This window comes from Mus musculus, chromosome 9 (genome assembly GCF_000001635.26).
Source record: "Mus musculus strain C57BL/6J chromosome 9, GRCm38.p6 C57BL/6J".
Classification (NCBI taxonomy): Eukaryota; Metazoa; Chordata; class Mammalia; order Rodentia; family Muridae; genus Mus; species Mus musculus.
Window position 1 is genome coordinate 105,433,819 of NC_000075.6, and position 17,573 is coordinate 105,451,391.

General features: G+C 40.4%; 1 protein-coding gene across 8 annotated transcripts in view; it reads right to left on the reverse strand.

The window, feature by feature from the left end:
• The window catches only part of Atp2c1 (ATPase, Ca++-sequestering), a 109,896-nt gene that overhangs the window by 22,457 nt on the left and 69,866 nt on the right, over positions 1-17,573 (reverse strand). For all 8 annotated transcript variants that reach the window (NM_001253831.1, XM_006511712.4, NM_001359823.1 and 5 more), the window contains 7 exons: positions 15,004-15,070; positions 12,234-12,358; positions 11,400-11,497; positions 9,128-9,223; positions 8,948-9,037; positions 5,523-5,627; positions 1,234-1,390 (listed from right to left, as the gene is read on the reverse strand). In NM_001253831.1, the coding sequence (NP_001240760.1) occupies positions 1,234-1,390; positions 5,523-5,627; positions 8,948-9,037; positions 9,128-9,223; positions 11,400-11,497; positions 12,234-12,358; positions 15,004-15,070 (738 nt within the window). The remainder of the gene's footprint in view (positions 1-1,233; positions 1,391-5,522; positions 5,628-8,947; positions 9,038-9,127; positions 9,224-11,399; positions 11,498-12,233; positions 12,359-15,003; positions 15,071-17,573) is intronic.

A 17,573-nucleotide genomic window follows, 5' to 3' on the forward strand; every position in this document is an offset into this window, starting at 1 on the left:
GAGGCAAATGGCAATTAAAGGAGATGAAGAGTATCGATCTGCATGCTAGCATATCCTGAGAAAGGAGGTCACGTCTGCGTCCTCCCAATGGAGAGGTGGCACTATACAGGGATTGTTAATCTGTATTTAGGCACTCTTTAACACTAATAAAGACTTACTGAAGAGATTCTTTAGACCAAGAATACATATGCAATGTCCATAAAGGAAGTTTTCTGATACAAAACAGTTACTATGGTTTAAATATGATATTTTCTATACCCTTAATGTGTTTGAATACTTGGTCCCCAGCTGGTAATGTTGTTTTAAGAGGTTGGGGAACCGTCAGGATATGGACCTACCTGGAGGAAGTGGGTCACTTCAGGACAGAACTTAAGCTTTACAGTTCACCATCCTGGCCTGTCTACTGCCCTGAGATGTAAGGTAGCAGCAACCTATCTCCTGTTGCTACCGTGAGTCACTCCTACCATCAGGCCTTCCACACCATGGTGGTCACTACCTTCATGAAGGTTAGTTCATTCAACATGAAAACAAATTCTTCCTCACTGAAGTTTCCTCTTATCAGATGGGTGGTCATAATCGTCAATGAATAAATAAATAAATACCTAAAATATGTTGTAGTTTCAAAATTTAGAACCACAAGCATTTTTAAGAAACAAACCTTGTAAGATAAAGCATAACTACGTATCAATTAATATTTTAATGTATACACATTCATACTTAATATTTAAATCCCCCATTATAGTAATAACAAGGAGGGGAAGATGAAAAAAAAAAACGTGAGACAAAGATGACAGTATTTTCTAAAGTCTATGAAATAACGTTTCCGCTAACAACTCTGGTCCACTTCCCAATGCTTCAGTGCAAACCACACACAAAACCTCAGCAGCGCTTCTGCAAATGGCCTGACACATAAAGGGACTTGCTACAGACCCTGACAACGTGAGCTTCATTCCTGGAACTCACACAGTAGAAGTAGAAAGTTGATTTTCAAGTTTTATCTACCATGCCCCCCTCCACACATACACACAAAATAAATCTAACAGAAATTTATAGAAGATGAAGTTCTTTAAAATATCCGTCCTGCACAGAGAACACTGCACATTTACAGAGACCCAGGAGTTCTGATGTCTGGGGTAGAGTCGGACACTTCACAAGTGACGTAGGGATTCAGCTACAATTAAAAGAAGGCCTTTGTTCCCAGAACAGGAGCTATGCTGAAGCAGCCATCCTTACCTCTGAGTCCCGCTGAGCCCATCCGTGCCTTCTCTTGTTGATACAAATCTCTCTGCTGCTGGGTAAGTGCCAAAGTCTGCCCTTTGCTGTTGTATGTAGTACAATACTTAATCACCTGCTCATAAGCACCCTTCATAAAACAAATCTCTGGTCTGTCCTAAAGAGAAAAACATACCAAGTTTACATTCAAATTGTGTGTGTGTGTGTGTGTGTGTGTGTGTATCCTTCATAAATTCATCCAATCTCTCATAAATCCTTACAAAGTTATTCAAGCCCAATGCTTTGAGTGGCACATAAACTTTAGAGATTACTAACCCAAGTGGGAGTTAGCTGTATGTCCTACCAGACCTTACACTGTAAGCGACACTTTACTAAACCTTGCGCTGGGCACTGTAAGACCTGGAACATGGTTCTTCTTCAACAGGCAGCAGGGAAATGGCTCAGCCCAGGGCAATGGTTCGGGCTGTTTATTAATGACTATGTGCTTGTCTGTATCTAGGCCTACTTACCTACGCTAACTCTCACAATAACACATCTCTCCCACTTACCATAGCAGAAGTAATATTCAACCTACCACATACAAGGTCCTAAATTGAATCCCCAGCATTGAAAAACAAATACAAAATACCCCCTAGTAGCTTCTAATGAAGACCTGCAGCCCCCACCTGTCCTTCTCATTCTAGGCCATATCCCTCTTTACTCCTGAGGTTTTGATACATTTACAGTGTGACTCTCTCAGTTAACAATTTACACATTCTACACTGTGATGTCAATTTGGCCAGGTGCATCTATATGCACTCTCCAATCTTTATAATATAAAGCACAAGTTATCAGAACGTGCACTATGATTCCTCCCTACTGAGCCAAGCACAGTAATGAGTACAGTGGCTCTCTAACACCCTGGCTCTCTCATCAGACACGGGTGTATTTCCTTGATGCAGCCCTTAAGTCCAAAGTCAGATAGGATTTGTTTCAGCCTGTAACTAGAACAAGCACTTGTGTCATTTCTAGATGATAATCTAGGGGCCACCACAGTTTGCCTCTTCTACCCATGGCTGTGGACAGTGTGTGTCCACTCTCAGCCTCCTTCCAGTCACCAGGACTATCAGCAACTGCAGCAAGGAGCTGTCTGGGGCATGGACAGTGGGAGGTGTGGATGTGTTTATGGCCTGTCCTCACTGACACGTCCTTACCTCTCTCTGTAAGTTTTGTCATCTGTAAAGTTAGCATCTTTTGTTTTTCTTAGCTCCATTTATAGCTCTTATTCACACTTCCTAAACTCTTCAATGTGAAATAAAAAAATCTCATGTGGTAATATTCAGAGGAGAGAAAGAGCAGGCAAGCAGTACTTCTTTCTCTCCTTTTTCTAGAAAGCTGCTTTCTTCAGTCTTCCTCTCTTGTCCCTTCTTTCTAAGTTGAGATGTGAGGGCCTTTTGCACTAATGAATCAGGAACTCCCCTTAACCCACCTCCAACCCCCAAATCAACATCTCCTTTCCTTACCTTAGCCAACAGTATCCACACCATGCTCCCATACTGTTAAGCTACCCTCCTGCGGAGGCTTTGAGCACTGTGTCCCCAGTGCCCACTGTTGCAGCACAAAGCACCAAAGAGCCACAGTAAGCCCTAAGCCGTCCCATGTGACAGCCCTCTGACCTTACTGCCCCTACTTCAAACATCTCTGGAGACTTTACAAATGCTTTTCTCCAAGCATCTCATCACTTTTCAACACTAAGGGAGCATCCTTCCTGTGTCTATCCCCTTACACTGTGCCCCATTTCAAACTTTCAAGGAGCTAGACAGGCCATTTTACTATAAAACCTAAAATCTTTCTGTTCTACAAATGTTTCTAGCATTATTTAACAAGATTTTATTTCTCTCTTCTTTTTGTTTGTTTGTTGTGTTGCTGTTTGTCTTTTTAGAGATGGGTGTCTCTAGCCCTTGGCTGTTCTGGAATTTGATATACACAGACCAATCTGGGCTCAAACACACAGCGGTCCGAATGCTTCTCCCCGAGTGCTGACATTAACGGCTGAGCAGCATGCCGGGCACACTCGTACTTGCTGTCCTCTCTATGCTACTCCCACTGTTGCATGTGTCCTCAATCTCGAATCTTCCTTTCTGACCTTCCTGTGTCCTCCATCGGCTACTTCTCTCTTTCTACTCTACTCCTGGCACAGGCCCTAGTTATCACCTAGCGATTTACTTAAGACTTACTGGCACTTGTCACGGTCTTCAGGAACCTCCTTCAGCATTAGGCATGACCTTTATTTCTAAGCGCCTATGTCTGCTGGTTCAGTCTGTGCCTTAACACTAACCACTTCCACCAGTCACCAGTAACTCCGACTATCCATTTAGGCCCACACTAAAGAACCAGCAGCTCCCTGGGCCCTGGTAACAGTGGCCAGCTGGTGATCTGCTGCAAGGGAGCAAGGAAAATCCAAGAGTGGGAAAGTTTTTGTCCTTGCTACTGAAAAGAGCAGGGAGCTGTTCCTGAACGCCCAGTATCATACAGCAGGGACAGGCTGAGGGACACACTCAGGAGAGCAGTCAGCTTCCAGAGCTGAGCCTGCCAGCGCTCCACTGCCTTCCTCTGCTCAGACTACTCCACTCTGGTCAGAGCAGGATAAAAGAACATTGATGGGCTTAAGAGACACAGAAGCATCGGGGAGGAAGGGTTAGTGCTAATCTCCCAGACTCTCAACCTTCCCTCCCATTTTGCCAGTCTTACCACTTTTAAAAGTACTTATGGGTTTTTATCTTTTAATCCAGAGACTAGGAAAGTAAATAGTTAAAATGCCACATTCAAGACTCCTCTATAAATGCATGAAAGGAAGGAAGGAAGGAAGGAAGGAAGGAAAGAAAGAAAGAACGAACGCACTAACTGAACAATTCCAGTTGTTTTTAAATGAGCAAGTCTGCCCGATCTGTCAGGCTGCCCTGCCTTCCATATCCAGAGTCTCACTTGTGTGCTTAAGTTTCATCTACTACGTCTATTGGTTGCTTTCATCTTGCAGGAAGTCTTCAGGTTGGAAAAATCGGAGAAAAATCACATAGTTAATGTGGTCTTATTTATTCTAAGGATAAGACATTTATTCTAAGGATAAGACATTCCTTCAGTGAAAAGCAGTCCAAAAACATAAAATCAACAGCAACCTATAATGAACTCTCAGTGAGAAGAAACTAGTACCAAGAGAACCTGACATCAAAAGCTCTCCATACCTAAGACTGTGCTATAACCCACTAACACTGTTAGGTCACAAGCAAAACTAAACACTTAGTATACAAATGCAATAGAGTGTCATAATAAAGACGTCAGTCCACTGTGACTGTCATGCTCTAAACTAGTAGTTCTCAACCTTCCTAATGCTGTGACCATCATGTGTGGTGAACCCAACCATAAAATAATTTTCATGGATACATCATAACTGTAATTTTGCTGTTATGAATTGTAAAGTAAATATGTTATACTGAATATCTGATATGTGAGCCCCACGATGGGTCACGACCCACTGGTTGTGAAGCACTGCTTTAAGGCAACAGGTTCTATTAGATAGAGTAATCCATTAATCTAATGGTAGGTTGTCACGGGATATCTGATCACACTGTAACCTACAAGATTGTGCTTTTTACTGGAAATCCCTTGTGGTGTGGCTCAACTGTAGCACACAACTTTCATCCAAGAGATAAGTAAATGCAGGGGGAGAGGGTCTTTCAGTTGAAGGATATTTAAGACAGTGTGGGAAAGGAAAAAGAGGGTTTTTTTCCTTCAGGGACATCAGTAGAATAAAGTCAGCTGGGTGCTTTCTCTGCCTCTGTTTTCACCTCAGCATCTGGCTCCTAAATCTTCACTGGTAAAATCAAATGCCTGGGTTTTTTGGGTTTTTTTTTTAAAAGAAAAAAAACAACAGTAGATTAAAAAATAAAGTTGTCACCTAAGTAGACATTAGATGTATTCTTTATTATTTTGAGATAGGTATGAGATAGAGCTCAACCCTATAGCTGAGGCTAGCCTGGAATGCACACCCTATAGCTGAGGCTAGCCTGGAATGCACAACCCTATAGCTGAGGCTAGCCTGGAATGCACACCCTATAGCTGAGCCTAGCCTGGAATGCACACCCTATAGCTGAGGCTAGCCTGGAATGCACAACCCTATAGCTGAGGCTAGCCTGGAATGCACAACCCTATAGCTGAGGCTAGCCTGGAATGCACTGTCGGTGACTTCAAATTTGTAGCAACCCTGCTTCAGCCTTCCCAGTGCTAGAATTATGTATAAATGTTTTGAATACCTGCTGTGTTCGGTGCACACACTTAACAGCCATCCACTTCTGCTCAGAACTAAAAGGGTATTCAGCTTTCCTGATGTAGTCTTGTTGCAGTCCATCAAGACCCATCTGTAAGAGCAAAATAGAAAATAAAAGTAAGTCTAAAGAATCTGTGTTTATTTTTCCCTTTAACAAGAAGGTAAATCACAACTTACAACATGGTAAGATAACTGGATCCTTTTCCTAGTTAGTGAGAAAATAACAATGTTCTATCTATAAAGATAGCATTTCCCTCTGTCTTAGTCAGGGTTTCTAAACCTGCACAAAACATCATGACCAATAAGCAAATTGGGGAGGAAAGGGTTTATTCAGCTTATACTTCCATACTGCTGTTCATCACCAAAGGATGTCAGGACTGGAATTCAAGCAGGTCAGAAAGCAGGAGCTGATGCAGAGGCCATGTTACTTACTGGCTTGCTTCCCCTGGCTTACTCAGCCTGCTCTCTTATAGAACCCAAGAATACTAGCCCAGGGATGGCATCACTCACAAGGGGCCTTTCCCCCTTGATCACTAATTGAGAAAATGCCTTACAGATGGATCTCATGTAGTCATTTTCTCAACTGAAGCTCCTTTCTCTGTGATAACTGCAGCTTGTGTCAAGTTGACACAAAACCAGCCAGTACACCCTCAAAGAGCACATTCAATTTGAACATGAAAGCCTCACTACACAGATAGAACACTAGACTATATATTTAAACTTTCATAAAGGCTTTATTAATCTCTCTACCAGCTCAAATTCTGGAAGAAAACAACATACAAATAAATAAAAGTGCCTGACCAATACTGAAGATGAACTTTCCTAATCAAGAAAAGTCTCCTATTTAACCCTTCACTTATTAGCAACTGGAGTCTTTCTTGTCCATTGCTTTCATCGTCATGCTAAGTATTTAGTCCACTGTTATATGACACTTTCTATCAGTCTGAAACATCTCATCCTTCAGGAAGGTAAACAAATCAAAATAGCTTCAGCAGGTCCCTGAAGCTGACCAGACTCACTAAGGCCCTCCACTCAGACTAAGCAATAAAGACTGTTCAGAACCACTCTCAGACAAGTCAAGCTACAAAGATGACTGAGACCAGGCAGTTGCCTAGAAGAAGTAGAAAACCTGAGCTGCCAGGAGAGGTAGAGAGCAGAGTCACTTGGAAAGGTCACTCTCCAGCCCGTTTAACTGGCTCCAGGATATGCATAGTGTTCCAGGTGTCCCAGCTTTTGTGCTATGTCATGCATCTGAGGTGGCCTTGGTGATGCAGCTGTCTTAGGGTCACTTCTGCTCCTGTAAGTAATTTCTCTCCCATATTTCTTTTTTTTCTGTTTTTTTTTTTTTTTCCCCTCGAGACAGGGTTTCTCTGTCTAGTCCTGGCTGTCCTGGAACTCACTCTGTAGATCAGGCTGGCCTTGAACTCAGAAATCTGCCTGCCTCTGCCTCCCAAGTGCTGGGATTAAAGGCATGCGCCACCACACCCGGCTCTCCCATATTTCTATAAGCAAACCCACTAAAGCTCATTGGTTCACCAAGCTGGACTTTGGTAGTATCTGTAGTTTGGTCTGTCATAGGTTCCCGGTCTCAGATGAGTAGATTGCATTTGCATGCACATGTGCATGTGTGCATGTCTGTCTCTGTGTATGTGTGAGCACCCATACACGAGTATTTGTTGTGTGTCTCCCTAGGTCCACCAACCACACTATAAATAATAACTACTAATGCCATATAGTTATTCTTACTCCAATCTTTTGATCATCCCTTTGCCTCGTATTCTAAACAGTCAAATATATTTTAGGACTATTAAAAAGTCCATGTTATTTAGCATCTATTTTCCTCAGAAATATGTTCAGGGTTCTCTTGGCACTCATATATCCATCGAATACAGTTTAACAATTCCCTCTTTACCCAAACACCATTCATTCCTTCCATAGTAGCCAGATGATCAGTCTTGACCACTCAGTCCACACCTAGCTACTCCCTCCTTCTCTCAGTCTAGCCCCTCCCTACGCTCACTGAGCCCTTTCTGTCCTTTAAAGTCAAGCTCCAGGCTTCAGAAACTTGCTCTGCCTTTCCTTTGTTCCAAGGATAGTGGTATTAATGCCTCTAGGAAGCTAGTAGCTTGTTAAACACAAACACAAGAAATATCTGATACCTGATCCATATTTTTATTATTCTTATAAAAGCTGTACATGTTTTCTAGTTATAAGGCCAGATGATAGAGAAATGTAGCTTTCTATAGAGAAAACATTTATAGTCTAAAACTAGTGGGCAGTGGTTTATCTCAGAGTCACTGCTTGACTGGCATAGGGACGGCCCTGGGTTCAATCTCTATTATATACGTGAAAAGGAACAAGTGAGTGGCTAAGTAAACCAGTGCTCAGCTTCTTCTGGATTCAGTGCTCCAGTGACCTGCAGCTGCAGGCTGGCTCTCACTTCCAGTGACCTGCGGCTGCAGGCTGGCTCTCACTTCCAGTGACCTGCAGCTGCAGGCTGGCTCTCACTTCCAGTGACCTGCAGCTGCAGGCTGGCTCTCACTTCCAGTGACCTGCAGCTGCAGGCTGGCTCTCACTTCCAGTGACCTGCAGCTGCAGGCTGGCTCTCACTTCCAGTGACCTGCAGCTGCAGGCTGGCTCTCACTTCCAGTGACCTGCAGCTGCAGGCTGGCTCTCACTTCCAGTGACCTGCAGCTGCAGGCTGGCTCTCACTTCCAGTGACCTGCAGCTGCAGGCTGGCTCTCACTTCCAGTGACCTGCAGCTGCAGGCTGGCTCTCACTTCCAGTGACCTGCAGCTGCAGGCTGGCTCTCACTTCCAGTGACCTGCAGCTGCAGGCTGGCTCTCACTTCCAGTAATCACATACAGAAGAATCCTGCGTCATTCAAATCTCAGTGCTTTATCAAACTATTTATAAAAGTTGGAGATTTCTGGTACGTAAATAGCAGGTTTCTCACTGAAGTAAATATAAACTTAGGATGTGGGCTTATTCTGAACAGATTACAGGAACAGTACTTCCTCTCTCCCAGATATAGATTTAATAACACTGACTTTAAGAAGTAGGTAAAAGGAAAAGATTGGAAGGAAAAAGCTTATTTCCTATAAGTGCACTAAGGTTTGTACAAGAAGTTTCTAGAGACTCTTTTTTTACTAATGTAAAGATTCAACTGTATTTCAGAACATTATCTTTTACTTATTTATGAGATTTTAACAGCAACATGCCTTGCAGTGAAGAGTAAGTTACACTGAAACAGTTCTAGTCTGTAAATGTAACTGATCCCCAATGACAGTTTAAAATAACAGAAAAATGAGTCTTACTGAATACCCTACAACACAGTAATGATGAATCTGAAAGGCCTTAGATTCTGCTGGCAGGATAATATCCCACGAGTCAAAGATACTAAACACATACCTTCATAGCAAGAGCGATTAAGGCTCCTTCAGTTGGCTTTCCCATCAGAGTGTTGTTCCTAATTACAGCATCATTGCACACACAGCCTGCCTAAAAGAAATGCATAAAAACTATAAGAACCCAACACTCTGGCTTAAGTCATTATGACACAAGTTAACTTTTTAGACAATATAATTTTACCTCAACAATTCTGCTAACAGCTGGGTTATAAAATCCATGAACAACATCACCATCAACGATCACTTCACCAAACTGATTATAGCCAACTCCAGTGACCTGAGGAACATGAAGTGGGATTAGTAGCGATGAGACCTGATGGCAGTCAGAGCTTTAAGCGCTATATTCATGTCATTTTCCAGTCATGCTGTTGGTAATACAAATGCGTAACAATAAAGCATATCTAAAATGGGTCATTTTTATTAGAGGGCCAGAAATTGTATTTAGGATACTGATTAACCTAAAATGGTATTTTCGTCTGTTCAAAAAATACATTATAAAAAGACAAGAAAACCATGAAAAAATCTCTATATAAGTGAGCTTAACTTCATATAACAGTATACTACAGCTTGAAGAAAACCCTGAAGCCCACTGTGACCACCATGTCTAGGCTCCCACAGACCCGAGTACACATAATGGCTGGAACTCTGTTTCCTGGCAAACAGCCTTAAGGACAGTGAAAGGCTCGGCCTGGAACTGACAGACTGCTCTAACAGCACAGTACATGGCCATCCTAAAAAACAAATTCACACATGAAACAAGCTAAAAATCCCAAGTGGCTAGAATGTTGCCAAACAACTGTAACAATTAAAATAATAAAAGTTTAGAAGAAGGAAAAAAATAAGAAGTCATTAATGTTTAACATAAAATGGTGGGAACTCTGAATCAGAGAAACTCATATCCTGTCCACCATGCATACAAGCATAAGTAGCTCCAACTACCTTTCTGAAAGAAGATTGCAGAATAGCATTAGGTACCCTTGGTCAAACCTAACAACCCAAATAAAATAATCTCACTTTAAGGACTTTGTAAAACAGACCTAAACAGACCCCAGTATAAAATGCTGTCAGTTTTTTAATGTTTGTTTTCTTTGATGAATTATCTACAAATTTTTAAACTCAGTGCCCTTAATAACTAATATTAAGAATATTCTAATCAGAGTCTGCAAAGATTGGACCTAGAACTAGCTTTCTTTCATTTTCTGAAAAAAGTACACCACAGAGATTGTTAATAATAAGCTTATATAGTCATTTGTCAGGTGTTCACTATGACGTGGGAGCCCTGGGATGAGCAACACAGCTCCTGCTCTTAACAACTCATCGTCTAATAGGAAAGAGGGAAGAAACGTTTAGCTGGGATAAAGACTGGAAAGCAAAAAATAAAACCAAACGTGTATAAACATGTATCATAGGGCCAGTTCTCAGTAAGGTTTTCCTGAAGAGGTAGGGAGGCAGGCATTCAGCTATTATACACAGTAGGCCAGCAACACAGGTCACAGGGAGGGGACTATGAAGCTAGTATGTTTCATGTACCATAAACGGGAGGCGGGTGGGGGTGGGGGAGAGCTAAGGCTGGAGAAGGAAGGAAGAGGCTGCCCAGAGCCTTAAGAGCCACAGTTCATTATTCTCAGTTCAACAGAGAACAACTGAATTATCTTAACGCAGGGGTGACTGCTCGCTGCACTTCTATGAAAGGTTCTCAGAGTACGGAGGGTGTGGGAACTGTGGGGTTTGGGAATAAGCCTCGTGGAGGAAGACATGGGATGGAGAGGAAGCTACCACGGGCACCTGCGATGCCTGTACAGTGGATCTGAAGTGGATCCCGGCATACCACTGAGACATCACAAAGGACCCAAGGCCAGGGCTGTGGCTGCTTCCCCTGTCTTCACAGAAATTTCCATGGGGGTTCAGCCCCTTCTCTACAGGCTCCTGGACAGGCCAGTCAGATTCTGCTAAACAACACCTGGTGCACCCCAATTTGCCCTTGAATACATAAACATACCCTAATTGGCTAAAAAGCTAAATATAAGCTTGTGTAATAAACAATAGAGTTAGATCTGCACTCTGCTGCTGGTCTCTGGAGTCTGAATCCCAGGCATCGTCATGGGCTCTGTCTCCACTTTCCCCCACTCCCATGTCCATGTTCCCACAGGAGACAAAGTAAATACAGAAAGACTACACAGAAGGATGCATCAGAAGGCCAGGTCATGGATCAGAGAAGCTAGCTATAAAAAAGCTATCCAGGCAGGTAGTTTAGTAGGTTAAAACCTGTCCGACTCGGTGATGAGTAAATGAAGGGCTGTGACCAAGGGAGCTAAGCTTCTAAATTATACACACAATGTGAACTTAGTAATGAAACCACATGGAAAGAAAAGAGAGTTTGGAGGTAAACACTGGACTTTTAAACACTCAGTTTCTGAACAAGGGAAGGCGATCTTAGGAGGGAAGCTCCACACCTCAGCATGCAGGCCATCGGAAGTGAGGATGTGAGTAACAGTCATCTCGTTCTTCGTCAGGGTTCCAGTTTTATCTGAACAAATCACATTACAGCAGCCTAAAAATAAATCACTGGGCGTCACCACAGACTCAGAGGAAAACAGGCTAACTTAGAAAATCAGTAAAACTCCTGGAAACAGTGCTCCAGCTCTCTGAACTGACAAGTCATTGGTAATCATAATTTCTTACATTATGTTTGCTTCTTCATAAAATTTCTAAGTCAGCAACAAAATGTACAAGTTAACTTTTTCTTAGTTCCTACAAAGCTACTTCACATTAGCTTTGGCCAATAACTTTCAGACTCCATTTTCTAGGAAGTTTGGAAGATCCTGACATGTACACCCACATAATTTCTTCAGTTGGGCCCTTTCAAGGTTTTACAAATGAGAAATTGAATTTAAAGCATTTTTGAATAGCTAAATTGCTTTTAAAAAAGTTTTGTGGTATTTAAGAATAAAATCATTATATCAATATAAAACAGTCAACCTAAGCAGGAAACTCTGAGCTCCGTAATTATCAACGATCAAAAAAATTAATTTTGCTCCAAGACTTCATTCAGAGTATGCAAACCAAAACATGATCTAAGCATTAATATACTCCATTGATGTAGAAAGACAGCTCCTGAGAAATGAATTTTTAATTGCCTATTTTGATTGCTTGGGCCCCATATCACTATGATGTCAATAATGGAAAAACAGAGACACAGTAAAGTACACTGGCTCTCTGCCTCAGTGGCTCTCTGCCTCAGTGGCTCTCTGTTTCAGTGGCTCTCTGCCTCTGCTCTCCACACTTACCCAGTGTTTCCACAATAGGCAATTTCTTTACAATAGCCCTTTTCTTCACCATTCTCATAACACCAAGGGCTAGAGTCACCGTGACCACAATAGGCAGGCCTTCAGGAATTGCAGCTACAGCCAAGCTGTAAGCAATAAATACACAGTATTAAAATGTAAGTTTACTAAAGTTGTAACACAGTAATTCCTATTCCTACTTCCTAACATTAATATTCTGCTCTACTTCTGTAACCATAATTTACTTTTCTCATTGTTTGTTTAGAGACTAATTATAAATGCTAAAAACAAGCAACATTTAAAATGATGTGGCAGACTGAGCATCCTGAAGGGTTAAATACATGCACTGTCTTCTGTCTCATTTGAGCAATGTGGAAATGAAATCTTTTGTTTTCATGCTGCCACTAGCCCTTAATATACAAGAAAAATGCACACCGTGATTTATAATCCACATCTAACAAGCCGTTACAATCTCTCACTCTCAATTCCTCTGACAAATAACATACAGAAGAACAGATTACAAACAACTTCATTAGAATTGTTTTAATGTTTCTCAAAACTATTCCTTGTTTTGACAGTCTATATACCTGACGTGGGTAACGTGCTCTGGTGCAGTGGAACTGCAGTTAACGAAAGCATACAAAGATTTCAAAATACTCCTAACAGAGTCTTACAATCCTGGCTCTACTTTGATAGTCTTGGGGGTTTGTTTGTTTGCTTGGGTTTTTGAGTTGCTTTTTATTTTGTGTGTTAGAATCTCATTACCCTGGGCTAGTCACAAATTCATGATCCTCCTGTCTCAGCTGGGTAGCAAGCATGAGTCACTATAGCCAATCAGCTACTTCTGCAGTTGTTTTATCAGCAAGCAAGACTTAAGAAAATTTAGTGAAAAAGGACAGTAATATTTCACATTACTGTGAAATATTTCTGTTCTTAGAATTTTGAAACATCAACTACAGTGGTAATTTTTCCATTTCTGCATAACATTTCTTTGAGTCACCTTTATACCCAGACGTTTCTCCACTTACAAACAGTGTAAGTGAACAAAACGAGCATTACTAAAAATGAAAGAACACCATCATATATTGTTCTAGAAAAAGGATTCTTGTTGGCGACATTGTGTGATAAAGTCCTTGCTACAAAGATACCTGGAGAAAGGGCCTTTTGCATGTTCTCCTCAGAAGCACAGCGCTCACTCAGCAATTTAGGAGTTTATAGCCCTGATGCTTCAATTACACGGTTAACTTCACCCATTTTAAAGCCCAAAGAATTTCTATCTGGTTTCCTGTATTCTCTTTTGTCTAGCAATTGTTTAGTCATCTGTCAATTTTCCTCTTTGCCATTATGGTGCAGAACTCAAGAATTCTCACCTCTGTTCAATGAATGCCTCAGGAATTAAATGTAAAAACAAAACAAAACACCCTACAACCAATGATCATCTCTAAGATTTCTTTTATACTTTCCCATATGGTACTGGGATATATTGGTCAAAACTCAATCAGTAAGATACTAATAGTTGATTACTCCACCAGCTTTCCACTTCCAGGTAACTGAAACAATCTACTTTTTAATCAGTAATTTTTGGTACATACAGAAATAATTGTTAGATTAATTCTTAAAATAGTAGAAGGAATTTCAAAAAATAAGAAAAATTAAATCACTAAAGATTCCTTCATGATTCAATTAATAATAATAAATGAATTCATAAATCAATATACCATATTATGCTGTGGCTCCATTGGACCCACAATTTTTATTCTACTTTTTTTTTTTTTTGTAATGTTGGCATAAAAAGGAGTGGGGGAATACTGGAGAATTAAAGTTGGCCTTACCATATGCTAACAGTAACCCAAACACATTCCCCAACTTTATTCCACAGGTCATATTCGGTGCCCCCCCACACACACACACACACCAAAACACACTTTTTAAAACAAAGAGTTTCGGCTCATGATCTAGCTCCTTCACTGTGTCACAAATACCTTCAAGAGAAGGCATCTCTTTTCTTCCTATATATTTCTTACAATCATAAACACTGATTTTCTTTTTTGTTTGTTTTGTCTTAATATTTGAACTTCCCATCCTGGTCTCCTGCAGAGATGCTGCTCAGTCTCTTTTCCTTGCATTGCCGAGGTGAGTTCTGTCCTTCCTTACATGCCCACACATCATCTCCTTTTTTCTCCTTTTTCTCCTGTTCACAAATATCCTCAACATGATATTTCCTGAAATTATTCTTGTTACTTTTGCTTCATTATCTTTCTGAGGTTTTTTTCTTTCGGTTTTTCTGTTTTCTCAAACTTCATAGTCAATTTTTTGTTTCAGCAGTGAGGGCCGACCGTTCACTCTACAAATTCTCTGTTCTCAGATGCTTTTCTACGTCTCTCTTACGTGGATGACAAAAGATACTTGATGTTTAGAGATTTTCTCTTTCTTTGGAGACTGATTATTAAATTAATACAGTGTGGTTTCCTAGTTCATACTATGAACTTTTGAGCATACAAAGCTTGCCTTCTTACAAATGAAATACAATAATGAGTCATCTAGTCTGCTTCTTCTCCAGTGACAAATAAATACGTTGACATTTTCCCGTGACATTACTTCAATATATGTCTTTGGGAGGCAAATATAATAACTATAAGGATACTCTGATATACACAGAAACAGGATATGGCTTTTGAACTATTTAAGCAGAAACATTATACTCTTATGAGCTCCACATAAAAACTGATCTCCATAATGAATTGAGCGTGAATCTACAAATGTTAGAACTTACCTTACACTAATAGTGAACATTTCCAGAATGTCTTTTCCTAGTAACCAGCCAACCAACATGATGATACCTAGAACAAAATCAAATACTCATTTTTCCCTTTTCTATATAACCACCTACAAAAGACAGATTAAAAGCTCGGGGGGTACATAAAGTCTCTTGACATATTAGGAAAAGTGTATCAGATCTCAATGAAGGCTTTATAGACATCAGTAAGCAAGAGGATTAAAGTGACTATAAGCTGTCCTGAATGGTTCTGGGCTCCCACTCATCTCTCAAAACAGAGCTGACAGTGCACAGCACTGACAGCGTTCTCACAGGATGAACCTGGGGGCAGATCTATAAAACATATATACGTGCGTGTGTGTGTGTGTGTGTGTGTGTGTGTGTGTGTGTGTGTGTGTATACATATACATATATATACACACATACATATACTATCAACATATATTTACTATTAACTTTGCAAACTTAACACTGGAATTAAACTTTATATAAACCAGTATGCAGACACCACACATAAAGTGTGTACTTCATATGAAAGTATATTTAGGACGACTTCAAAGAGACTAAAATCCTCTTCAACTTACCAAATTCACTAAAAAAGCACCTATAAATAGCAACAACCGAATAAACCAAATAAAAGGCACATCAGCTAAAAGCAAGAGCATCTTCCTAACTCCCAAGGTGGTTGGTAAGTGAGTACCAAGACAACAGATATTTTAGGGATTGTTTCACCGAAAATATACAAGGGAATGGTTGCTATAAAAATGCATTACTGACTTGAAAACACTAAGAATTATAATAAAAACTGTGGGAGAATTAGGGAAAATTCTACATTAGAATTATAAAATAATATATATATTATTATGATAAAGATTGTAATTTCAAAGCATAAATAATGGATTAAAATTAATAGTACTGGGGTAACTAACTTTGTGTAAGAAAGTTACAACTCTAACTTAAGCTATATAATTTTAAGACCATTTTGTTCACATTTAAAGGCGCTTTTACACAGTTCCATGAAATTTTTTGACAACATCTATATACTACACAATGTTTAAAGAATACAGCTTTCTCCTTAAACAATTACCATTTCATTCTGGTTATTTTGTTTTTTAAGAATTTCACACATATGGAGACATTTTCCATCATACACATTTCCCCCTCAACTTCAAGCCTTCATTTCTTTTATAACCCACTGAGCCCAGTTAGCGTTGTTCCTATGTACATGAGTGTAGGCCATCCACTGGAGCACGGACAACCTACAGGGACCAGAGCCTTGATAGAACTGACTCTACCCAGCAATCACCAAGACTGCCAATAGCTCGTCAGTTAGGGGTGAAGCTTTGTGAGCCCCTTGCCCTGTTTACACCAGAATGATGACTAGCTCAATCTTAATCTTGCGTAAGTCTAGTTCAGGCAACTACTACTGCTCTGAATTAATGACTAGAATGACCCTGCCACCTTCTGAAGATGCTATTTCAGACTCTCATCAACTTTCTGCCCTCTCTTCTACAACAGTCCCTAAACCTTAGTGGCAGTATGCCATAAATGTCTCCTTTAGTCCAATCACTTCCTCTGCACCTTGACCAGTTGGGTCTCTCTATTAAACACTGTGTACCACAAAAAAACAGCTTCTCATTTGAAGTGAGAGCTGCACTCATCTACAGCCAGTAAGTATTCAGAAGGTCCCCTGATAATGTGTCCATTTAGCACAATAACAGTAGGTTCTCCTCTAAGCCCATGACCTCCTTAGCCTTGGGTTCTTGGCTAGGCTCATAGTTCCAGACATATGTATCTTGCTGTGAAGCAGATAATCTTTAAAGGAAAGAGTTAAAGCAAGGCATAGTGTCATAGCTCTGCAATCCTAACCTTTGGTATAGGAAGACCTAGAGTTCAAGGACATCTTTGGCTATAAAATAAGTTTGAAGCCACCATGGTCTACATGTCTCCATAGCTTAAAAAAAAGAAAAGAAAACTGAACATTAAGTGGAAATGTATTCTACGGCAAGCATTTGACCAGCAAGTGTAAGACCCTGGATTTGATCAATCACCAGTACCAAAACAAAAGCAAAGCAAAATTTTAAACAAGAAATATGAATCTACAGTGATATTCTTAAAGTAAACATCTTTATAAATGTGAGCACAGGAGATCCCTAGGATGATCAAAACTTAAAATTACTCAGGCAAATGCTACCTCAATAATTTTACTTCTAAAAATGTATATGAATGAGATGAACAATGGTTACAATGTACTATTAATGATCTGCATTGGAAGAATATGTCTATGAATTAAAAACAATCAAAAAATCTAGGTAAAAAACTGAAAAGATGCCTGATTAGAAAACAGAATACTACACTGTTTTTAAATCTGCTTTAGGTCATTATCAACGTACCATGATAGAATAGCTGAAACAGTAAGAAAGAAGGCAGGCAGAAGGAAGGAAACACAGGAGGAAGCAAGGAAGCAAGAAAGGGAGGAAGGAAGCCAGGGAGGGAGGGAAGAGGACAGAGGGAAAGAGCAAGGAAAGAGAGGAATAGGAAAGGTGAGGAAGATGGTAGAAGAGGAA